The following is a 23,437-nucleotide window of genomic DNA, read 5'->3' on the forward strand; positions in this document are numbered from 1 at the left end:
TCGGTCCTTTCCCCGCCTGCCCCCCCAGTCTATCTATATATTTTATTTATCAGAGCACAAAAAGACATACCATAATACCACACACGGGGGTGGATTTGTCGATTTCTTTGATATACAGTATCTATGTATGTTCTGACTGGCTGGGTCAACTAACGCATATCGCATGTCATAGGGAATGCAGGGACGGCTGCGAGCTATTGGGCCTGCCGCCACGAGGACGAAAAGAGGTAATGGCCGAATCGGTCACTAGGGCCCAGTAATAGTAACAGCAGTGACAGGTTGGCTCTTGTGACTTTACCCCAGGATCTCGCCGTCCCAACTCTTATTGGCGCTCATATATATGTATACTTGTAGGAGAATTTCGGCATTGCCTCCATTGGCAATGGCGCCTCTCCCGCGACAGGAATATATCCCTGAGCTTTTACCAAAAAGCGGCCATACCAAAATGACGATCCTCGAGCACGAGACCAAGGCCCTCCATCGCCTGAGAGAGGGACTGAATTCGCTGACGCCCACTCCGAGAGATGAACAGGAGTCCTGTTCGCCATCCTCATGATATTCCCGCGACCCAGGTAAGGCAATGTGGCCCATGAAGGAGGTAGCATTGGTGCGTTCCGCCCGTGTCTGATGGCGCTGCAGCATATCAATCAAGGCGGCACGGGGTGGTCATACGACACGCCGCACTGGGGAGCTCTGCAGAAGCTGATGCACGGAAAAGGTGGACTCGACAAGGTCTACATGACCGGACTGGGCGAGTTCGTACAGTTGTACGTCCTTTGATCTTTTCTGCCCGTTGTTCCCGCAGGCAGGCAGGCAGGCTAATCCGTTTCCTCGCGCAGAATCGACCTGTGGCAAGCCAGCGTGCACGTGAAGCGTCCAAGCTTTAGCCTCTGCTGTCAATACTTGGAGTGCGAACGGGAAGTGCTGCCTCTCTTGCGCCAGCACGAACCGGGAGAGGCAGTTGAGTCTTTCCATCATACCGCGGTTGACGCGGCCGCCATTTTCGCTGTGATCTGATGTTTGCACAGGGCCATCCATGTCCAGATCCTGTGCCAGACTATGAAAGACTTCCTGCAGAGATATTGGGGGAGGCTCTGCTCCGTGCTGCTGTCCTGAGGCATCCGTGGTAGTTGTCATGGCCCGTGAGCTCACGGCAGGTTGTCCTTGCACACTTGCAAACAGACCGGATGCTGTAAAGATAGGCACCGTGTTCGACGACAAAGCCAAATCGTCGCTCCCATCCCAATCCCTAGCCTCCACCGCAGCCGCCCAGCCCGGGGCGACGCCAGTGGGTTGTGTTCTCCCAAGGTGGCTGCCGTCGTTGTGCTTGCCGGCGACTGCTTCTCCCTCCCCCTTCTCCATCGCCGGTACTCTTGGACCTGCGTGGCAACTCGAGCACGGTGAGGGGTTGTGTCGTCGATGCTGGCGAGGTCGAGATTGATCCAGGTAATGCTCCCGTCGTATCGTCCTGACATGCCATTTAAATGAGATTGACATGGGCAGCAGAGAGGTCAAGATTCTTAGACGGAGACATGGGACATGAGGCATGGGGAGGAGAGCGTGTGGACCTCGACATGGTGAGTGCGGCCGTGCATGCATCCATCGTCATGAAACTCAGCCTCAAAAGTTCAGGGGTTCGGACGAGGTGTAGTAGTGGCATAGCACAGCACAGCACAGCATAGCATAGTAGCAACATCGAACGAAGAGGTCGTTTGACAACCACCACCAACACCACCGCCACCGACTTCTTCTGATATCAAACCATCTAGATTAGGTAAATTTCCCAGTTTCGGCCACAACGCGGTGGGCCTTATCATTGGCCCGTCTCATCACGAAGCTGACCTTGCAGAAGTCGGCACGCCGAGACTAACCCGCGTCGGTGAGGTGTTTGCCGGCATCGATATTCAATTGGGTATTGGGTCAAGCCACACACACACACACACACACACAGCCAATTGGGCCAGTGAGAAAGACGGAGACAGTAGCTTTCGTTGTGTCCCTCGCATACCTCGTCTGTGTATGAGAAAAGGATGGAAAATCAAATCTGGAAGGTGTCCTGGCTCGCTTGTGGCTAATATGTATTGCTCGGCAGGACTATGTTGACGACTCTGGTCAACAAGGCCTTCGATATGCATGGCAGCAGCATAGCTCAAGGAAACACTCAAGGAACTCGGACTCGCGCTTTTATCATCGTCATCGATGCCATATACCAGATACTAATTACATTTTAGCCCATCTGTCGGGGCGGATCAAAAGCTCCCCAATGCACTCTTCCTCTTCCCGTATGGATACACGACCAACGCGCTCAAGTACAGCCCTACGCTGATCCCAATGGCGACTTGGACCATGCTGTAGCCGACAGTGAAGATGGTCCCGTCGGCGGCAGTACTCGACGCATTCTGTGCAGCCGCCGTGCTGTTCCCCGAGATCTGGTTGGCAGAGACGACTCCCGCCACCAGCGATCCCGACGACGCCAAACCCCCGGGCACCTGGCAGTAGATGGCGGGCAGCATGGCGGTGGCGGCCAGGCCGTGGAAGAGCCGCGAGTACAGATTGGAAATACATCCGATCACAAATGCGCCGATGGCGTTGGCCACCTGCGGGTTGCTCGACAGCTGGGTCGAAATCCAGAAGTTGGCCTGGTGACCGCACACCGCGATCAGCGCCATGACGGGCAGCTGGCGCCAGCGAGCCTGGTAGATCAGGCCGACGCAGCACGCGAACAGCGGCGCCCACACGAACCGCGTGTGGATCAGCTTCCAGTTCATGTCCGCCGCGAACCAGGGCGGGATGGCGCAGGTGGTCGACGACACGGCGTCGCGTTTGATCAGGCCGAAGATCGTGGTGCCAATGAGCAAACCGAAGGCGAGGAATAGCACGTAGACAATCACGTAGACCATGCGCACGGAGCCCGAGATCAGGTTCCGGCTCTGCAGCTCCAGCGCCGAGTTCAGCATCATAAACCCCGGCAGGATCATGGCGATGCTGCTCTGCGCCATGCCCGAGAAGCAGAAGATGTACTGGCCGTCGGCGTATCGGATCGACCCCAGCGCCCGCGCAATGAAGGCCGCGAACACGCACGCGAACACCTCGAACACGTTGCTGAAGTGCTCCGACCGCGGCACGATCTTGACCTGCATGAACCCGATGGCGCAGCCAAGCAGGAGGATCGGCCCAAAGTCGATGGGCCGCGTCTGGAACGAGAACGGGCCGACCACCACGGACGCCACGCCGAACATCACGATGCGGAAGAGCTCCGAGTAGTTGTCGGGGCGTCGGCGAATGCTGTCGATCTCGCGGATGCCGTCCTCGGCGGTGAGCTTGTCGTGAATCACACACTTGTACACGTTGAACACGTCCTCCAGGCGGGCAAAATCCAGGCCCGCCCGTTTCCGCACGATGTCGACGTTGTTGGCGTGGATGCTGCGGTCGGCAAACGTGCAGATCATGGCACCGGGGATGTGCAGGAAGTCAGCGTCGATGAGCAACGCGCGGGCAGAGGCGCTGAGGTATTCTTCCATGCGGTGGGTCGGGGCGCCATATTCCATAAAGGCGCCGCACAGTTTGATCAGATAGTCCCGCCGGGCGATGATGTCGGCGACCTCGGTGATGAGTCCGACGTGGTTTTCCAGCGTGCTGGGGCTGTACCCGCCACTCTGTCGGTTGGGGTGACGTTTGCCGTGCGTGATGATGTCGACGGCCGTGGAGATCATGTCGGCAGATCTGGGGCGGACGGGGCGAGGACGTGGGATGGCGCCCATTCCCGCCACGCTGGGACCGGTGGATGAGAGGGCTGCTTGCATCAATGCCGCGGCGGTGGGGTTAGTCTGTTCCGGCTTCTCGTACCATTTGACCTTCCTGGAGGGTGTCGCCGTGCCAGAATTGGGGAGTGACGCCCCGAGCGACCGAGAGTGATGGTGACCTTTGAGGTCATGCTTGGTCTGTCCACCTGGGCGGCTCTGTGGTTGCTTCTGGTCGTGAGACCAGTCCTGCTCTAGATGGTGCAGTTTGTAAGCAAGGAGTGTCCCGAAAAGACCGGGCTTGTATTGCTCAGGTGCCGGGACATAGTCAACATCATATATGTGTTGATCTACCGAGCTGTCTTCGTGATCGAGCCTGTAATGGTCAGTTTCAGACGGATTTGAGGACGACGAGACGGACTTACTTTGCCTCCCTCTGGTACGTTGAGGAATTCTGACCTAGGAAGGTATGCACTGTTTGCGCCGCAGCCTGGGTGTACGCTCGCGAAAGAGCTTCTCCATCCTCGCTGCCCTCTTGTGGGTGGTCCTGTACATGATCGGCTTTGGGCGGTTTTTCGTGGCTAGCCGACGAACCCTCCTCGAACTTGGTATAGAGAGACGTCGAAGGTCTGAGATTGGAGGTTCTGAAATGTTGAGGACTTGTCTCCTTCCGCTTTACCCAATTGAGGACCGTCGACCAAGAGGACTTGCGTCGTTGCTTGTGGGCTGCTTCGTCTGCGACATTGTTCTCCGATGAAGGCTCTGAGGATGGATACCTGCCAGGTTCGCCTCCAGTATCTCCCGTGGCAGATGTTTCCCGAAAATCAGTGCCACTCGGAATGTGATTGTCGGTTGCCCGTTGGTTGGAAATATCGTCACTGTCGATTAGTCCTGCTTCCAGCCGACTTGGGTCAAGATTGACGAAGTGTTTTTCATCCAATTTGATATCCCCAGCTGCCATGGGTCGGTTAATATAACTTCACGAATATGGTGATAGAGAATGCAGCCACAAAACAAGGGTGCTGGTGGTGTGTTGTTTATACAATAGTCAAACCATTTGCCACAGATCGGGTCTCGCGAATACATCATCCGATCTGGCGGCAGGTACCCGGTACATTGCAGACTGATCCGTCCATGCGATGGGACAGTGGCTGATGCTCAGGATGAAAATAGTGTCTGGAGGATCTGCCTGTGGACCTTGACCTCCATGGCCGACGCCACGGAGGCTTCAGATCGAACGCAGTCTGCTGCCATTACTGAAAGCAGCTTGGGGTTGATGTCGTCCGGTGAGGAAGTTTCAGAGCCGTAGCCTCGATGGAGTTTTGATGTGGTAATAACAGGACTTTTGTCTCATTGAAAATTCTTCTTCCGCCCTGTGTCACTGCTTTGGGGAATTGTTTACGGTCAGTGGATTCCGAAAGGAGACAAAAAGTCCGGTCACCTGATCGGCATATAAAGTCGACGGCCCCGGCACGTCGGCCCCTTTTTCTTCAGGGGCAACTAGCTGTACAGTATCACAGATATATATGTAGAACTTCCTTTGTTACCTCGAAGGTCTAGTCAGCATCAGCAGGCTTTGAAAAATTCCCTGGCCTCTGTCGCCACAGAACTAGGTTCGCAAAGGGGAGTTATTGAAACAACCAAAAGCAGCGCCTCTTCGAATTGAGATGTGCTTGTTCAACGGTTATCCCTTTCTGTCCATTCTGGCCAAAAATATAGGGAAGTGTCAAGGTGATGAGGTCGCAGCGTGTTCGACTATTGGCTAGAAGGTAACTTCTCAAACGACTCGATCTGGCCGCTTCCATGTATGAATACTATACGTCTCTGTTGTCACCGTCAGGTGGGCCTCGTCCACACACATGGATGGGGATTTGGGGATTGGCGGATACCGTCTGGGGTTTCTGCACCTCGAGCTTCCTTCGATCCGAGTTCGGCCGAGCTCAACACAACCAGATATTCCCCCACACCACAGCATTCGGAGGCTCCAACATGCCGAGTTGGAGGATGTTAGCCGGAAATGACTTTCCGTGGCCGCTTACCAAGGGTACATTTGTACATTAACCCACTTCCCCCCGCGGGCTGCCAGTTCAATGCGTGTCCTTGAAGATCGGATCACCCTCATTTACCATCATCCACAGCCGTAAGACACAATAAGGAGAGCCAACATGCCTCTCTCGCTGGACCCGGAGTTTTTCAAAGTGCTGGAGCCGCTGCTCCCGGTGATGGCGACTGCGCCGAAGTTGGCCCCGGGAGATGTCGCCGGCAGGCGTCAGGCAATGGACGTCTTTTTCGGCCCAGTATTTCGCGCCGTGCCTGACTCCGTAGACGTCGGTGAGGAGGTGTTCAAAGTCAAATCCAGCGACGGCTTCGAAGTGCCCATCTTCCGCTTCACCAAGAACGACACACCCGCCACCGGGGCAAATCCAGTCATCTACTACATTCACGGCGGCGGCTACATCGGGCTGGATGTGCCGCTGTACCGGAATAAGATCAAGGAGATCGTCTCACGCTCCGGCGTCCAAGTCTTTTCTCCGGACTACAGAGTTTCGCCAGAAGCACCCTATCCCCTGCCGATCGACGACGTCTGGGCCGGGCTGCAGGACCTGAGCCAGAACGCGAAGAAGTACGGCATTGACCCGGCGCGGATCATCGTCATGGGCGACAGTGGTGGCGGTGGTCTTGCTGCGGGTCTTGTGTTGAAGGCGAGAGATGATGGGTTGACCCCGCCGGTGGCGAAGCAGGTCCTGATCTATCCCATGCTAGACGACACCAACACCAAGCCGATCAAGGCGCTCGAGCCGTTCGCGACGTGGACCATCGACGACAACATCACGGGCTGGGGGGCGTATCTGAGTGGCAAAGCATGTGAATCGAGTATTCCCTACTATGCGGCGCCGGCGCGGGTGCCGTCGGTCGAAGGCCTCCCGCCGACGTACATCGACGTGGGCGATCTCGACATCTTCCGTGACGAGGACCTGGAATATGCCCGCCGCATCGCCGCCGCCAACATCCACGTCGAGCTCCACGTGTATCCCGGCATCCCCCACGGGTTCGAGATGCTGGCGCCCGCCATCTCTACCACGGCTCTTGCCATGGCCAACCGGATCAAGGCGATCAAGTCGGTTTGAGGGGGGTGCTACGGCCGAAAATGATCAAGATCCTCGATCATATAGTATTCAGTGCCCAAGACAGACTGCAGAGCTTGAGGGGGCCGCTTGTCAGGAACAGGTCCGGCAGAGAACTCAGCCCTGGCTACCCACGCGTCTGCTAGCGAAGTAGTTGGCCATATTCGATAGAGTGTATTGAACGTGGTACACAGCTGTCAAATCCCTACAGAGTACACGCTGTGCACTCACACATTCGCAGTGCAAGCACCAGTACGGTGGACCACACGCTCTCCGTTGCCGATCTGGCCACCGATAACGGAGCCTCGAGACCGAAGCTCCCACCCTATATCGACTGCTGATTGGCTCTCTCGGAACGGCGACTTCGGTCTCGTAAAGGCCGCGAGCTCCATTTCCGAGATTGCTGCTGCCGCTGGTCAGCCGCTTGGTTGCTGGCGTTCCGTGGGCCGGCGAGGATTCTAAAAATCTCTCCCTGAACGGCCGATGTAGATTTGACAAATGCACGGAAATGGCATGTCTGACCAGAGGAAGAGGAAGACGAAGAAGAAGCTCGGCCCGCTTATTGCAGACAGACATGACCGGATGATTATCGTTCTTGTTGTTCAAAAAGCCGTGGCGTCCCAGTAGATTCTAAGCATTGGTTGCTGTCACCCATTTTTCAAGCACTGGCACCACGATTGAGATAAAGCGGCAATACGTATACATGTACGAAATGATGCTGAACAATCTGCGTACCAGGAGTGCCGCCCTAGCTTCAGTCGCTGTTCGGTATCAAAGAGCGGTGCACAATGGACGACAACCGACAGATATTGAGGGCGTCAGGCACTCTATAGCTTCGACTGCGAGCAAAATCCAGGCTAGAAGGCTATTATGCCACGCCAGCCACCAACGCCGCTTCGCCTCAACAGCCGCAGCAGATACAGGCAAAGTCCAATCGACAAGGCCCCTTGACGGCATCACAGTGGTCAGCATCGAGCAAGCCATCGCCGCGCCATTCTGCACGCGACAGCTCGCGGACCTGGGCGCGCGGGTGATCAAAGTCGAGCGGCCGGGCGTGGGCGACTTCGCCCGCGACTACGACACGCGGGTGGACGGGTTGGCGTCGCATTTCGTCTGGACGAACCGGTCCAAGGAGAGTCTGGCGCTGGACCTGAAGAAACCCCGCGACCTGGAGGTCCTGAAGAAGCTGCTCTGCAAGGCAGACGTGCTGGTGCAGAACCTGGCCCCCGGCGCGGCCGCGCGCCTGGGCCTCGCGTACGAAGCTCTGAAGGACGACCATCCCCGCCTGATCGTCTGTGACATCTCCGGCTACGGCCAGGACGGGCCCTATGCGAACAAGAAGGCCTACGACCTGCTCGTCCAGAGCGAGGGGGGATTGCTCTCCGTCACGGGTACCAAGGATGAGCCCGCGAAAGTGGGCATCTCCATTGCTGATATCTCTGCCGGCATGTACGCCTACAGTAACATCCTCGCGGCGCTGATGCAGCGGCAGAGGACGGGCAAGGGGAGCAAGATCGACATTTCTTTACTCGAGAGTCTGGTGGAGTGGATGAGCTTTCCCCTTTATTATACGTATAAAGGGGCACCAGCGCCGACACCGACCGGTGCCTCTCACGCAGCGATATATCCGTATGGACCGTTCGAGACAGGCGATGGCGGCTCCGTCATGCTCGGCATCCAGAACGAACGAGAGTTCGCGAGATTCTGCGACATTGTTCTCGGCGATCCCAGTTTGGCCACCGATGCACGCTTCGCGAACAATTCTCTTCGCGTGCAGAACAGGGATGAACTGCGAAGAATCATCTGCAAGGCACTGGAGAAATACTCCGTTTCTCAGGCGGTGGAGAAGCTCGATGAGGCCCAGATTGCCAATGCGGCGGTCAACAACATGCAAGGCGTTTGGGAGCATCCTCAGCTGCGCGCCAGACGCCGATGGACCGAGGTCGAGACGCCCAAGGGCATGGTTCCTGCACTTCTGCCGCCCGGATGCGTTCCTGAAGGCGAGGAGGACGTCGAAGGTTTGCGCGCCAGGATGGACAAGATTCCAGAAGTGGGCGAGCATAATGAGAAGATCTTGAAGGAACTAGGGATGTAGGGCTCAGACGAAGCAAACCGGCGGAGTCAAAGAGCTAGATCAAGAAAGAAAGCCATCAACTGGAACACAAGATCGAACTGCCCGTTGAAATGGAGCCGGTGTTCGAATGAAAAAAGGTCTGGACTGGTAAGAATTGTTCAAGCTTGTCCACGAAGCTGTCCAATTCTCTCCTCAAGAGACATCCAGCTGGGCAACATTGCAAGCGGTTGGAAACCACGACGAATGAGCTCTTCAGCTGCGTCTCTCCATGAGTCTACAGCAACAACTCAAATTGATATCCCACGAGGTGTGGCAGCAGAACGCGGTTTAGTCACGACTGCTGCTGTATTGAACTGGACATGGTGTTTTGAGCACTCACTGCATAACACAACATGTGGACAGGACTTGACGTCTCAGAGGGATCATGATGCATAGAGATGTAGGAGTTGGTGCCTGTGGTTCCCAGGTCGTGTCCGGGGGTGACTTGACCAGGTGGTAAATACCCATGCCTGGCTGGTGCACGTAGGCGGGACGGATGTGACCATCACCAAGGCACCGATGGCTTTTCCTAAAGATAGTGACCAGGGCCATCGCGCAAGAAATGGAAGTAATCGAGAAGTATCCGAAATCGGGAAAAATGAAGCAGAGTTTTTGCCTGTGACGCCGCGGGGCAAAGTCAGGTGTCTGACAGAGAGATTATCGGTAACTTGCACCACAAGGTAGCGTGCTGACTCGCTGAACTGTGTCTGTCAGACAGAATCATTCCCATCTCTATCCGTCCTTTTGGCATTTCCAGCACATCAACACCACGCCCTTTTGCGGACATCTCCCTCCTCCCATTCTTCCTCAATGTCCACGCCCTGTCGAAGCGTTTCTCTTCGTCTCACCCATTCTTCTCGACACATAAATCCCTCCTTCCTTTCCACCTCGCTGCTCCGTCGACAACAGTTTCGCCAATTCCGCATCTACCCCGCCAACATGTCGTCCGGAATGACTCCCGTGTTCACGAAAGATGCCTGCCCTCGTAAGTCTCCAGCACTCTGTCAAATCAATATTTTATTGGCCGTATGGGTGGGAATCAGAATTGACGGTGGCATTTCTTGTCAGCTGCTGGCCCCTACAGCCAGGCCATCAAGGCCGCCGGCCAGATCTGGGTGGCCGGACAGATCCCCGCCGACTCGACGGGCAAACTGGTCGAGGGATCTATCACCGACAAGACTACGCAGTGTTGCGAGAACATCAAGGCCATCCTGGAAGCTGGGGGAAGCGAGCTGGGCAAGGTCGTCCGGGCGGGGGTGAGTCCTATCGTGTCCGTACAGCACCAACCTAAGGATACTCATCCGTCATTCTAGGTCTTTCTGTCCGACATGAAGCATTTTGGTGAAATGAACGCCGTCTATGAGAAGTACTTCTCACACAAGCCCGCGAGGACGTGCGTGGCGGTACGGGAACTACCCAAGGGGGTCGACGTCGAGATCGAAGCAATTGCTCTTCAATGAAGCGTCCATCGGCGACGGAACCGCCTTTACGCATGTACAAAGCCTCTCTTTCTGGGGGAGCTCCATAAAAGTCATTTCAAAACGCCGCGGGCATCCGATCTGCTAGACCAACCACCCGACCGCACCTGTGGAGGAGGTGGTCACAGCTTGCTCTTGCCCTCATCCCCATAGTGTTCGTCCAGCTCCACGACCACCTTACCCCAGGTATCGCGTGCACCCAGGGCAATCAGCGCTTGAGGGACCTCTTCTAGACCCGTGTAGTGCCTGTCGGTATATGTGATGCCCCTCAGTTTGCCTGAGTTGATCAGGTCGAAGATGCCTTGCCAGACTTTGGGGATTGTGCCCTGCTCTTTCTGGGCGTACGCACCCCAATGCAGACCCACGATGCTGATGTTCTTGAGGAGGACTCGGTTCATGGCGACCTTCTCGATGGTGCCGCCGGCAAATCCGATGACGAGGAGCCGGCCGTTCCAGGCGATGCATTTAATCGAGGGGTCGATCATGCCTGTGCCAGCTCGTTAGAGTGGGTTCATTCGCGAAGAGTCCCGAGTGACTTACCAACTGGATCGTAGACGATGTCCACGCCTTGCTTGCCATTGCCTGTTCGGTGCTGCTCACACAGCCCGATCACTTTCTGCGGCCAGCTCTTATCACGGTAGTCCACCACGTAATCTGCCCCATAGTCCAAGCAGACCTGCCTCTTGCGCTCCGACCCAGCCGTGGCAACGACGGTCGCCCCTAGAGCTTTGGCGATCTGGACCGCCGACAGACCGACACCTCCAGCACCGGCGTGCACCAGCACCCAGTCACCCGGCTGGACGTTCGCTCGTACCACCAGCGCACCGTAAGCTGTGGGGGTGGTCACGTACACGCCAGCAGCGTCGGCAAAGCTCCAGCCAGCAGGGACGGGGAACAGCGAGTCCTCGGCCGCCAGAATGTGACTTGCGTACGCCCCGTGTGTGGCACCAAACACTTTATCCCCGACCTTGAACTTGTGGTCCGTCTGCGTGCTGATCGTGCCGTCCAGGCTGCTGGCGACTGCGCTCTTGGACCCCTCACGGGTGGTGGGCGTGGCGACGACCACGCCGGCGAACTCCATGCCAGCAATCCATGGCAGGGGCGGTTGGTGTTGGTATTTGCCCTGGATCTGCAGGAGGTCGAAGAAGTTGGTGCCGCAGGCGCGGATCTTGATCAGGTATTTCGTGGGATGGGGGGCGGGCGTGGGCAGCGTGGTCACGAAGAGGTCTTGGGGTCCGGAGACGTATTTCGTCACCTGGATGGCTTTCATGGTTTGGGAAGATGGGGAGGGAGAGGGATCGTTTCACCCTGCTACTAATGGATCTGAGCTCTCACGATAGGGTTAAAGCAGAGAGGGAGAGCATGATAACACTGGTCGTCGCCCTCCAAAACTTATTATTTGTCGGAATTGGCGTTTCGGTCCATTGACCCATCGAGGAACTTGTGCCTCGGTTGTGAGCGGGAAACTAGAATGGCACAAGAACGGGTTCCAAAGTCAGCATAGCATCTCTTTTGGCTTTGTACCTAATAGTCCATTTATTATATTTGGGGAGCCTGATGAACAGTAACAGCCGTGAAAAAAGATGAATACCTTCTACCCTGGTACACGACTTTCAAGGGTGTTTGCCATAACGGCCGCCGCACAGGCACCGACTATGATCGGGCTCTCAACCGGTGAGGCATTAAGGTTCGAATAACTGTGCGGCACAGACTGTTTGGGCTTTTGCTCAGCATTGTGCTACTGCAACGCCTGGAAATCACAGCAATAGCTATGCTAGAACACTCGAGGCATACCGGGTTGTCTAATTAACTCCTTATAGATATCGGTCTCCTGGCGGAGAAGTCATGGTGCAATCGACCGGTGCTCGAGTTTGACAAAGATGGCGCTACCTGCTCGGGTGACTTTCCTTTTCTTTGAACCTTGAATTTGGCCCCAATGCAGCCTGGGAGGAGAGGGGAATATTGACATTTCCGCCTTCAGATCCAATCATGAATGAATTCGAGTAACGCACGAAATGCAGGCATCAGGCATTGAATGCCTAGATGCCAGCCAGTTGACGGACGCTTCGACGCGCCCGTGTTACATTGTCTGTGTTGTCTGCAGACCGCTCCTCGAACACGACCCCTCTATCCAGCCTACTTATTCCTCACCATTTTACCGACCATTCCCTCCCAATACACCATGTTCGTTCTGGACGAGACCTCCCGCTCGAAGAAGCGGCAAAGAAATACCCTCGAATCGCTCCCCAAAGACTGCCCTGAGGACTCTCCGTCAGCAAAGAGAAGGAAAAGCACTTCAGCAGCTGGAACATACCGGTGGCACCGTCCCCCAAGCTTCTGGAATCGGCTCTCCAAGGTCCATCTGAGCCGGGGAGCATTAAGAGAGTACGACCGCAGGACTCTAAGAGCAGAACAACCAGTGTTGACACCACATTCCAACATCAACACCTCAGCTAGACCTGGGACAAAAAGCGTAAAACGATTTTCACGACACGGCGGACCTGATTTAAGTCATATTCGAGGAGTGAGTTCCGTCCGTGTGCTCGCACCTATGTCTAACCCTAACGGAGTTCTCTCGTAGTTTGCCATTCTAGCTGACCAGGACGACAACATGAGTCAATCCAGTTCAAGCCGAAAGCGCTTATCAAAATCCAGCGGTAGCGGTGCGACCGGCAAGTCCAAGTCTTCCTACGATCCTAATTTCGGGCAGAACCTGATCGACGCTGGTATCTATCCACACGATGAGATTTCACAACCTAATAATGCGCAAGATATCAGAGAAGACATGGCCATGCCTCGGGCTTCTTTATCCCCTTCGCGATTCGGTGATGAGGACTTCAAAGCGTTTACAAGACTTTGTAACAGAGCAGGTGATGAAGCGACTGTACGGGCTGAAATCATGTCCATCATTGCGGGCGAATCGGGGAAAGAGCATAATCACGCGTCCGACCGCCTCTTCAACCACCTAACGCCGCTCGCCGACGTCCTACCCCAACCGAAACCAGACTTGTATGATGGCGCTTACCCTCAACAAATCAATCGGCGTGTCCGCCGTGACCTCGGAATGCAGATTGTCCCATGCAACAACACTTCCCTACCGGCGGCACCAAACTTTTTCCTGGAGGGAAAGAGTGAGGGTGGTCGTGCCGACGTCGCTAAGCGGCAAGCTTGTCACGACGGGGCAGTCGGCGCGCGAGCTATGCACAGTCTCCAGAATTACCAATCGGCAGAACCCCTATACGATGGCAACGCCTACAGTCTCTCGGCCACTTACCACCAAGGGACCGGAACGCTACAACTCTATGCTCACCATCTGACACCACCGAAGACCCCTGGAGAATCCCCCGAGTGTCACATGACACAACTGAACGGATTTCAATTGACTGGCAACATCAATTCCTTCAGAGAAGGAGCTGGTGGTTTCCGCAACAACCGAGATCGGGCCAAAACCATCCGAGACAATTTCATCGATCACGCCAATCAGATAGCCAGTCGCGCACCTGCGGATACTCCATCAACCACATTGACGGAGAGCCGTACGTCCCTGTCAGTGCTCCAAGAGGACGAGTCAGATACTTCTTCTGATGAGCTCGTTGCCGAGCAAACGACCACCAAACGCACGAGACATGCTACTGTGGAGCAACCGAGGGACGCTGCCATGCCGCTCACGACAGCGCCCTCCTCGACCAAGCAACTCAGTTATGAGCCTACGATCTCTCGGCAGCCAACGACAGGTGCACATGATGTGCAAACCAATCAGCGTTCAAGGGCCTTAATTGAAGATGGAAGACCCCGGAGGCAGATTAGACCGACGCAGAAGGTCCTGGATAGCACTTATGCCGATACAGGTGGGCATCAGAGACGATAATGTGGCTCAATATTGACTAGGACTCCACATTGTCAATATTGAGACGAGCTCTCATTGCAGATTCAGTATCGATATTGAATCTTGAACGAAATCAGTAATGATATGTAGAATAGGGATGATTTGAACGTATGACCGATCTATGAAAATCGTCTTCAGAAGGGGCCACCGTAGCCACCGTATGAATCAAAGCCACCTGGCCCGTCATAGGCTCGATAACGGTGTATTTCCTTGCCGCCGATCCAACAGCTGATATCTTCATATCTTTCGATGGTCCAATCTGCGACAAAGGGAGACTATACTCGACGTCCTTGGCACCGGGGGAAATCAACCTCTAAAGCGGCGGCGCTTACCGCCCTTCTCGGAGGGAAATTTCCCTGCAACTTGCGTTGTGTTGTAAAGCTATTAATGTGCTATTGGCTCGATGGTGCTTCGGCGACATCAACAAAAGATATTAGGGAGGTGAAAGAAAAGGGCACCCCGACAACTTCGTTTCTCCATGGTATACTCGGTACACCATACATCGAAGTGTGAATATCGCTGGGTGTCAGAAGCTGGGCGACTGATTCTTTACCGCGAGCCAGTGACCATCCACCACTTGGCGACATGGTTGCCTTGCATAGCCTGCATGGCGTGCTGCCACACCACGCGCCAGCCTTATCACGACCTCTCATGGACCTTCCCTTCCTCGCTTTCGTGAGTCCAGGAAATAATACTTGAAGCCTCTGTACCGGAAATCATCCTCATCACGTCAAGATTTACATCCAACACTATGTCCTTCAGCGTTGTTGCGCAAAAAACAGCCGATCTGGCTGTTACAGCGGGCAAATCTACGGCTCAGGCCATTCAACAACACGGGCCTAAGGCTGCAGCAGCGGTACGTTGTTTTGCTACCTCCTCAGCTTGTGGAGGTATTGATCGCTGGCCCTTACTGAAATCTTCCAGGCTGCTGCATGGACTACCCAAAACCCGGGACTGGCTGCTGGCGGAGCGGCTGGTGTTGTTCTCATCGCTGCGCCGGGCCTCGTTGTTGTACCTGTGCTTTCTGCACTCGGTTTTGGAGCCGGTGGTGTCGGAGCAGGTAAGTGACAATCACCCCCCAACCCCGGGTGTCCCGAGTCCCCCTTCGCCTATCAAATGATTCATTTCCGTGTGTAACGATTGCTCACTCGTGTGTGTTTCATTCCACAGGGACTGCAGCCGCTACCATGCAGGCTGGGATCGGGAATGTTGTAGCCGGTAGTGTCTTCGCCACTGCCCAAAGCGCAGGTGCAGCAGGTGCTGGTCTGGCCGTCATCAATGGAGTCGTCCAAGGTGCCGGTGCGGCCATGGCTGTTGGCAGTGGAGGGCTTGCGTGGCTCAAATCGAAAATCTGAATATGGCACGGTTTTTGCGAACCTCCACCACCTGACTGCAGAGATGGCCTAAGACATGATATCAGCTAGACGGGAGAAGACAGGCTGCGACAGGGGTAGCAGGGTGCGGAATACCAACTGGAAGCTGTCTTGGAAAGATCGGGCCCAGCAGTGATCAATGCATCAGTGTTGTCCAGAGAAGACGTGATGTTGGTAATTAAGAAGACACGGGCATTGTTCAAGTCAAGCAGCCCTTTCCGGGTCCCTTTATTCCGGTATGCTCAGAGAGGAGAGGCAGACAAACAAGAACCAATGCTGATAACCATTATCTCTAACTTTGTTCCCTATGTGCTACACCATGACACGTCAACACCAGTTTGATGGACCTTAATAACTCGCTAGAGGACGACGCGGAACCTAATTCAAGGACGCCTCCGAGGGTTGCTGCCAGCGATCCAGAATCTTTTGTGACGTGGAAACAAGGCTGATCGGTCGATAGAATCTCGCGAAGGACGCTGATAATATCTGCCAATCTATCCAATATCACGACTTTCACGCTCGGGGCTGGACGACGTCCCCGTGGGCGTTGGCAAGGCTACGTTACGTTACGTTGCGATCAGGCGAAACGACGGCGATCGATCGTCTGATGACTGAGTTGTTGGAGGGCGAGGCCGTTTCTAACCTTGCCCTTCGAAACTCTTTTGCCTCCTTCTTCACGGACGAGGTAACCGCATACATGCAGCTAGTCACGCAAGCCGCGATATTCCCACAAAGAGGCAGGAAAAGCTAGCTAGCTAGCTTCTGGCGTCCAGTCCACGCTATCCACTCTTACTTCACATTAGATGCACCACCCCACGAGATATTTCGTGACCGTACTAAGAAATGGCAACTTTTTGACTGACGCTGTAGTAGCAGTGGCGGGGCTGGAAAGAGATAACCTCCTCCCTCCCTCCATTCATGCCCAGCCAGCCTGGTGTTATTCTAGCATTCCTCTTCACGCCCAGTTATTCCAGAATCCCACACCGTTGCAACTGCTCACGCTGTCCTTGCCGCTGCCGACGGGTCCAAACCCGGGCGCAAACGTGCCAGGCACGTCAATGATGCCGGCCGACACGACGGTGACGCTCGTGTTGTACATGCCCCCGTTCACGAGCAGCACCTTGCTCTGGTCCGGCAGCACGGTCAGACTGCGACTGTAGCCGACGCCGTGGCCCGCGTCCACGGTGAACCACGCGTTCGGGTCGCCGTACTCGGTGTTCATGAAGATCTGGGCGTACGACCCGTCGCTGACCACGAGCGTGCCCTTGCCCGTGGGGCCGATCGGCGTCCACACCACGTACGGCGACGAGCTGGGGATCTTGCCGTCCGACGACTTGAGGAGGTGTTCCTCCGCCGACCCAAAGTCTTCTGGGTCTGACGAGATCCGGTAGTGCACCGCGTACGGCGAGTTGGTGGGCAGCCCGTCGATGGAGAAGCCCAGCTCGTACGTGAAAATGTATTGCCCGTTGCCCATTTTGGCCATGGTCTTGTAGACAGATATATTAGTGGGTCACTCGCGTTGAATTGCAGCCAATCAGAGGGTCTGTGTAGGACATCCGCCCCACTAGGCTCCACTAAATAGCACGATGAAAACTTACCGTCATACCCGGCCGCATAGTATAGTTTGCTTCCGCGGCATCGTTGATGACCGGTCCCCAGGTGAGCAGATCTGGAGAGGACTGGTGTGCCAGTTTCTGGCCGTGGGCTGGATCCCGCTGGTCCGAGTACGCGTCCATGATCCACGGAGGGTTGTGGGAGACCGGGGACATGATCAAGAAGGGTTCCCAGATCGGGGTGGCGCCGTTCGTGGTGTTGGCGGGTCCGCCCTGAGCGACCTGCGAGACGTATTCCCATGTATATCTAAAGGAAAAAATGTGAGAAAATGAAGCTGTAAGATGATTCAATGGTTGACTCACCCTTTGTCTCGAGAGGCATAAACGTAGATGTTGGTGGATGTCCCATCGGTGGGCTGGCCCATGCCTGTGAACAGAACCGTACCTGCCGGATAATCACCGATATCGACTGTAGAAAGGGGACCATCAGCTTTTGCTGCATCGAGACTCCTGGTTGGGCAAGGGAAGACACATACTCGGCAACTCCAAGAAGTCTGGTTGGGCCAATCTCCCAGCGCTAAAGTCCTTGCCGGTCTCCGGCCCGAACTCAATCTGCGAGATTTGCGTCCACGTCTCACCGAGATCATGGGAGGCGAAGACCGGATAGTACCGGCCCTCCGGCGGGGTCAACGTGAATGTACTTAGGAGGACGTTGTCGGTCTCGCAGTCCTGGTTCAACAAGACCACTCGGGCATAGCTGGTGCTCCGTTGAGGCCAGTCCTCCGGTGCCACAAAGATGGTGACGTTGGCAAAGTCCGGCGACGACGATGCCGGCGGCGACCAACTATTCCATGGTGCGGCAGCGGCCAAGGGAGCGAGCGACAGAAAGATAGAAGACCGCATCGTTGGATAATGAACGCAGGAGCACTTACTGACTCGGCAAGGCAGAGCAGCAAGGTGAGAGTGGCGATGCTTCTTACCTCGTTCTCATGGAGCCACGACGCATATCTGGGGGCCACCTTAAATACACAAACTGTGCGGATAAAATAGAAGCACCAAAGGATACAAACCCTTCCTATGACCTGATCAACTTTTGCCAAAATTCTCGCGACCATTCCCGTACGACGTCACGGGTGTTCCTGCCGCGGATAAATCAAGAGCGGCAGGGTAGCGGTAGCGGCCTGCTCGAAAGAATGTCGCATGTTGATCTAGCTGCTCCCACATGAAGCTGTTGCGGTGGACTTGTTCCCGAGACTTACATACACGTCCACATATTCTCTCTCTGTGTGCGTATATTCCGTCTCCCAAACTCCTCCATGATCAATTAACCGACCGGGACAGGACTGACTCCTCACCAGCCTTCTTGTATTAGGCTCCATCGCAGAGCAGGCGTGCGTGAAGCTCTCATGGTCCACGAGGTAAGCTCGGCGGTTGTCCAGGAACCAGACGGACCATCTGGGCATAGATCGGAAAAGACGAAGCGTCCCTAGATTTGAGCTAAAACACAAGCTCCAAGCTCTCCCCACCACCGGGATCTTCCTCGGTGTGGAGATCCGCCTGTGGAGAAGTCGTCTTTGTGCTCTGGGCAGCTTGCCGATTGGCAGGTTGCGGCATTGAGGATTCGGGTCGAAAGGTGTCCTGGAGCATGAGAGAAGGGATGACATGCGATGTGTATGTATTTGGGAACCCAGATTGTTCCCCCTCCGAAACATCTGGTCAAGCAGTGCCGGACTATTGCTGGCACAACAACTCACAAACTTGGGAACGTAGCAGGAGAAAGTCGCCTGAGGACTCGGTACAAGCGGCAGAGGCAGAGAAGATGTTGGAGGTGGAATGATATCAGCCTGAATAGACACCGAGTTGGTGGAACTGACGGTGGCTGGCGCTGTGATTGGTCGGGCAGCTGCTGGTGCGTAGCTTGTTTTGGCGACTTCAGAAGAAGCATCTGCTCTGCTGGTTTAGGCCATAGTCATGGTTACTTCCACTTTGTTCCACACAGTGCTACAACGTCCACTCTCGAAACCTAGGTCATAGCGGCACTGGCTGTTGACAGACTCTGAGCTTTGAGTAGCTGCTATCGTCAATAGGTTGTCGCTATTGAGTCAAGTTCCCCCAGGCTTTTGATGTAGACTAGCCGCGAGATGTTTTCCGTGGTACGAAGAACTTCCTCGACCCATTCTGCCAAATCTACAGCGGCTCTTTTCTCGCGGCAAGCCTACCGTTGCTGAGTGTCAGTACAGCTCAATCAAGCCCAAACTGGTGATGCCAGGGCAGGAATTTGTGCATACGACAGGATAACCCCTGGCCCTCTCCCGATTTTCAAACATCAGACAAATCATATACGGCCTCTCCCATCACAGGAGGCATCGAATTCGTCGAAATGGGTTGAGATGTTCTGGAGATAACACGGGACTGAAGAATTCGACACTCCACTTGAAGTTGACCTGGATACGCGTGTGGCCCGGTGGTGGGACAACGCTCGGAATCTCTTTTCAGCTCCCAAGTACTTGATCGATCTATATGTGCTCCACCGGAAGGCCGTTGCTGACCGTCCATGGCGTCCTGGAAGAGATTAGTATCATACACCAGAATTCCCATCCAGGTAAGCGTATAGGGATATTATGTGCAAGCTGGGCTGAAGAATTGTTCATGTCAGAAACTCGAGACACAAGATACCTTACCAAGTCTTCCACAGATGGCTGGATCATCTCTTCTATACCAAGCCGTTCTTACTTCGATGAGTTTTCCTTATTGTGCTAAATAATTAGCTATCCTAATTTTCCCTTACAACGCCCCCAACCTAGACAGAAGAGGCCGTCGCCCAAACCCGAGCTACAAATCCTATTCTTCAAGGACATCAGATGCAAGAACTTCCCAGAGTCCCCACCTGTGATATTGATCGACGTCGCGTTCTGGTTGAGGTCACCGGTGTCCCGGAGCTGCCGTCGATCTGGAATGGTGCCGGATAGCCGTAGTTGAGCAGCGAGGTGTTGAATATGCGGTCACTGGGCTGGTATGGATGCACGATATCCGTAGCGTGTGTCCTCGCTGCGGGGGCAACTGTCCAGGCCCGAGCTCAGCTGCAACTGCCTCCTCTGCTCCTGAGAAGTAAGTGTCGTATGTCATAGCTGTTTAGTTGTGACTATTGTTGCTCATGATTGGGGATTAGGATTTACACAAGTCGGTGCTTCAGGCTGTTGGGATATAGCATTTCGGCACAAGCTGGTGGTTTACCCCAGGTTCAGTTAGAGGCGAATGGCGATCGTCCAGGCCTGTACTCCGGTTGGTCAGCCTAAACAATATCGATTCGGTCGAGCTCCGGTGGTCAAGCGGAGAAGACCTGCTGCCAATGCGAGTTAGATGCCCTGGCCAAGCATCATGGTATAAGCGGAGGATTCCCTCGGCAGTTGGCCGAATGTCACGACACCAAGCGTTTCTTTGAGGTTGTCGCCGGTGTAAACATCTTTTCTGAAGTTGCTAGCAACGAAGCATGAGCTGTTACCAACATTTGAAAATAGCCACAACGCTGCTTTTGGATCCTTGCTGGCGCTGCACGTGTTGAAGCTGGTGTAGGTTCAGAATCAAGGAAAGGCGAGGGAGAGAGGGAGTGGGTGGATTGCAACTTGTTGGTCTCGTCTTTGGAACGTACCAAATGGTCAGCATTCCCTGATTTACAGACTCAGACCAAGCTCATCCAAGCTGCACATGTTGTCTTGGTCATCTCCCTGGCTTTAGTGAGCTTTGGGAACTCAACAAACAACCAGTTCCTAAGAGATTACCTCAAGGCGATTCGATGCCCTCGCATATTTCCCAACGAGTTCAAATCTATGACAGCAACCACGTTTATGGGCCAGGTAACTGGATCGGTGCGAAATGTGGACGCTATAGGGACCGACATGCGATTTAATGTTAGAATGTCTGAGAGTAGTCCTTGAACCTGGTACTCAGCTCTGCAACCGTGCAACCCCACCGGGCACTACTCCACATAGAAAACATCTGCTGAGTATCATTGTGATTGTGTCAGTCAAAGTTACTATCGAGCCTTTGAAATTTGACATGGTCGATGCTTAGTAGGCTCAAGCTCCGTCATTGATGGGATATCAAGACTGAGATACGCGAGTGAATAGTCCAAAAGGATTACCCTGGTCTAAGATAGGTAGGACCTGTGAGGATAAACCGAGTACAGCGTTCGTTATGTGAGTTTGTAAGTCTGGAATAATTGCTAATGGAAGACGCCCTTTCTCTCGAAGGAATTGACGATTCTAACGATTCCCACTTAAGAGTCGTAACAACCGCACGGGCTTCAGATCATGACATGTAACCAGTTCCCTCCCTTCTTTCCTTCCTTGCTTCCTCCATTTCACAGCTTCGGCTCATTGACCAGCATCACACTGCCCGCGCGGAGTCTCTCGACGGCCCCATCCACGATCTCATCCACAATCTCTCGCGCGCTGCTCCGGTGGTTCACCGTGCCCGCCACAATGCCCATGAGATACGGATGCATGTTGTCCAGGACCTCTTCGTCGTCCGGATGTTCCTCGGCGTCGTTCTGGACCGGTAGGATGCCCTTGCCCGTCAACGTCTTGATCTCCTGCTGCCGGTTCTCCTCCCAGTTGAGAATGTACGGCGTCTTACGTATTCGGAGCGGACGGCCCTAGATGCCCAGACATAATTCCGTTATTATAACTACCTCTAGTTTTGGAAAAGAAGAAATGGGATAGTTTACGTACCGAGAATATGACGCTCCGAATCGTGTCGTCCACGGTAGCGCTCAGCACGGCCTCTTGGTGAGCTTTGGACGCGCCCGCCTCGTTGGCCACAATGAACCTGGTCCCAACCCATACGCCAGACGCTCCCAGCATCAGAGCGGCAGCGAGACTCTCACCACCGGAGACACCGCCCGCAGCGACGAGCTGCACGTCCACGCCGGTGAAGGTGCTTTTCTTGCCCTTGAGCAGCTTGGCCACGCTGGGGATCAGGACCGAGAAGGGAATGTCGCCGGTGTGCCCGCCCGCTTCGCCGCCCTGGGCGCACAGGATATCCACGTCCAGATCCAGGCATTTCTGCACGTGCTTGGGGTGCCCGATCATGTTCATGTACAAGACGCCGCCAGCGTGGAGACGATCCACCGCCTGTCGGGGTGGCACGCCGATGGCGGAGACGAAGACGCGAGCCTTGGACTCGACGACCACCTCGATGAGCTCCATCAGTTTGCCTTTGGTGTAGTCATAGCTTTACAAGAACCGCTGTTAACACCCTCCCGAGCACTCTGACGGGTTTGGCGTCCAATATCTTGACAACTTACTTCGTCTTGCGTGCGTTGCCGCCCACCTGGGGAAGCAGAATGTCGACGCCGAACGGCGCGTCCTTATCGTTCAAGTACGACTTGAGTTCGTCGATCTGTTCCCGCAGTCCATCGGGACTGTACCCGTGGCCGCCGATGACGCCGATGCCGCCGGCGTTCGTGACTGCCGCCGCCAGTTTCGGCCCGGCAGCGACGCCCATGCCGGCGAGCATGACGGGGTGCTTCACGCCGAACAGGTCGGTCAGGGTCGTCCGGATCTTCTCTGTGCATTTTTGGGGGGTCTTTTCTCAGCATGGGGCATGTTTCCTGGGTGTGTGTGTGGAAGGACTAAGGACCTACGTCGTGAGCTCATCTTGGTCGGATATTTCGTCTGTATTGTTGATAGTTGGTACGGACTGGGATAATGCTTAAGAGGACGTTCAGACACGTCAACCACGACGTTGGGATGGTCATCATATTGTATCAGTTCCAGGGTCCTTGATCGTCTTCTACTACCGTCCTGGAGATGTGTCCAAAGTACCGAGGAGGTCGCGAGTCGTCTCCATGTTCTGGGCCTCGGCTCTCCATGCACTGTGTCGTAGTACTCTAAGCTTTGGTTCCAGACACGCGTCCATACGTCGGTCTCGGCCTCCCAAGCTGATGGTCGAGTATTATTCCTCGGAACGTTGCTTGCTTGCATTGCAGAATATGTTGTTATCCATGCCGTTTGATGGCATGAAGCGTTAGTCCATATCGTTGTAGTCGTCGCGGGGAAATCTACTTTGGTTTAGACAGCCTACCTTTGGCCTAGTGAGCCTCTCTAGCCTCTAGTGGTCCCTTCTAGACTCCTGGCGATCTTCTGGCGCAGTAAATTGGCATAGATAT

At 54.8% G+C, this 23,437-nt stretch overlaps 10 protein-coding genes across 10 annotated transcripts; 5 read left to right on the forward strand and 5 right to left on the reverse strand.

Moving 5' to 3' along the window:
- Positions 1-883: 883 nt before the first annotated feature.
- On the reverse strand, positions 884-1,362 carry AYL99_06860 (hypothetical protein; the record flags this gene model as incomplete). The annotated part of the gene is made up of 2 exons (XM_018838369.1): positions 884-888; positions 981-1,362. 2 exons carry the CDS (start codon positions 1,360-1,362, stop codon positions 884-886), a joined length of 387 nt encoding a protein of 128 aa, XP_018692929.1.
- An 887-nt stretch (positions 1,363-2,249) lies between these two features.
- On the reverse strand, positions 2,250-4,701 carry AYL99_06861 (hypothetical protein; the record flags this gene model as incomplete). The annotated part of the gene is made up of 2 exons (XM_018838370.1): positions 2,250-4,116; positions 4,166-4,701. 2 exons carry the CDS (start codon positions 4,699-4,701, stop codon positions 2,250-2,252), a joined length of 2,403 nt encoding a protein of 800 aa, XP_018692930.1.
- A 1,204-nt stretch (positions 4,702-5,905) lies between these two features.
- Positions 5,906-6,868, forward strand: AYL99_06862 (hypothetical protein; the record flags this gene model as incomplete). Its single annotated transcript, XM_018838371.1, has 1 exon — positions 5,906-6,868. One exon carries the CDS (start codon positions 5,906-5,908, stop codon positions 6,866-6,868), a length of 963 nt encoding a protein of 320 aa, XP_018692931.1.
- A 709-nt stretch (positions 6,869-7,577) lies between these two features.
- Positions 7,578-8,960, forward strand: AYL99_06863 (hypothetical protein; the record flags this gene model as incomplete). The annotated part of the gene is made up of 1 exon (XM_018838372.1): positions 7,578-8,960. The coding sequence occupies one exon, from the start codon at positions 7,578-7,580 to the stop codon at positions 8,958-8,960; it is 1,383 nt and encodes a 460-aa protein (XP_018692932.1).
- Positions 8,961-9,917: 957 nt separating this feature from the next.
- AYL99_06864 (hypothetical protein) lies at positions 9,918-10,438 on the forward strand (the record flags this gene model as incomplete). The annotated part of the gene is made up of 3 exons (XM_018838373.1): positions 9,918-9,963; positions 10,047-10,234; positions 10,292-10,438. 3 exons carry the CDS (start codon positions 9,918-9,920, stop codon positions 10,436-10,438), a joined length of 381 nt encoding a protein of 126 aa, XP_018692933.1.
- A 140-nt stretch (positions 10,439-10,578) lies between these two features.
- AYL99_06865 (hypothetical protein) lies at positions 10,579-11,726 on the reverse strand (the record flags this gene model as incomplete). The annotated part of the gene is made up of 2 exons (XM_018838374.1): positions 10,579-10,943; positions 10,997-11,726. 2 exons carry the CDS (start codon positions 11,724-11,726, stop codon positions 10,579-10,581), a joined length of 1,095 nt encoding a protein of 364 aa, XP_018692934.1.
- A 1,341-nt stretch (positions 11,727-13,067) lies between these two features.
- AYL99_06866 (hypothetical protein) lies at positions 13,068-14,324 on the forward strand (the record flags this gene model as incomplete). The annotated part of the gene is made up of 1 exon (XM_018838375.1): positions 13,068-14,324. One exon carries the CDS (start codon positions 13,068-13,070, stop codon positions 14,322-14,324), a length of 1,257 nt encoding a protein of 418 aa, XP_018692935.1.
- A 769-nt stretch (positions 14,325-15,093) lies between these two features.
- Positions 15,094-15,697, forward strand: AYL99_06867 (hypothetical protein; the record flags this gene model as incomplete). The annotated part of the gene is made up of 3 exons (XM_018838376.1): positions 15,094-15,198; positions 15,267-15,402; positions 15,513-15,697. 3 exons carry the CDS (start codon positions 15,094-15,096, stop codon positions 15,695-15,697), a joined length of 426 nt encoding a protein of 141 aa, XP_018692936.1.
- Positions 15,698-16,670: 973 nt separating this feature from the next.
- AYL99_06868 (hypothetical protein) lies at positions 16,671-18,171 on the reverse strand (the record flags this gene model as incomplete). Its single annotated transcript, XM_018838377.1, has 4 exons — positions 16,671-17,201; positions 17,314-17,575; positions 17,632-17,737; positions 17,805-18,171. The coding sequence occupies 4 exons, from the start codon at positions 18,169-18,171 to the stop codon at positions 16,671-16,673; spliced, it is 1,266 nt and encodes a 421-aa protein (XP_018692937.1).
- A 3,457-nt stretch (positions 18,172-21,628) lies between these two features.
- On the reverse strand, positions 21,629-22,925 carry AYL99_06869 (hypothetical protein; the record flags this gene model as incomplete). Its single annotated transcript, XM_018838378.1, has 4 exons — positions 21,629-21,922; positions 21,999-22,500; positions 22,574-22,835; positions 22,913-22,925. 4 exons carry the CDS (start codon positions 22,923-22,925, stop codon positions 21,629-21,631), a joined length of 1,071 nt encoding a protein of 356 aa, XP_018692938.1.
- Between the last annotated feature and the right edge of the window lie 512 nt (positions 22,926-23,437).

The sequence above is a fragment of the Fonsecaea erecta genome (genome assembly GCF_001651985.1).
Source record: "Fonsecaea erecta strain CBS 125763 chromosome Unknown Scaff5, whole genome shotgun sequence".
NCBI classification, from domain to species: domain Eukaryota; kingdom Fungi; phylum Ascomycota; class Eurotiomycetes; order Chaetothyriales; family Herpotrichiellaceae; genus Fonsecaea; species Fonsecaea erecta.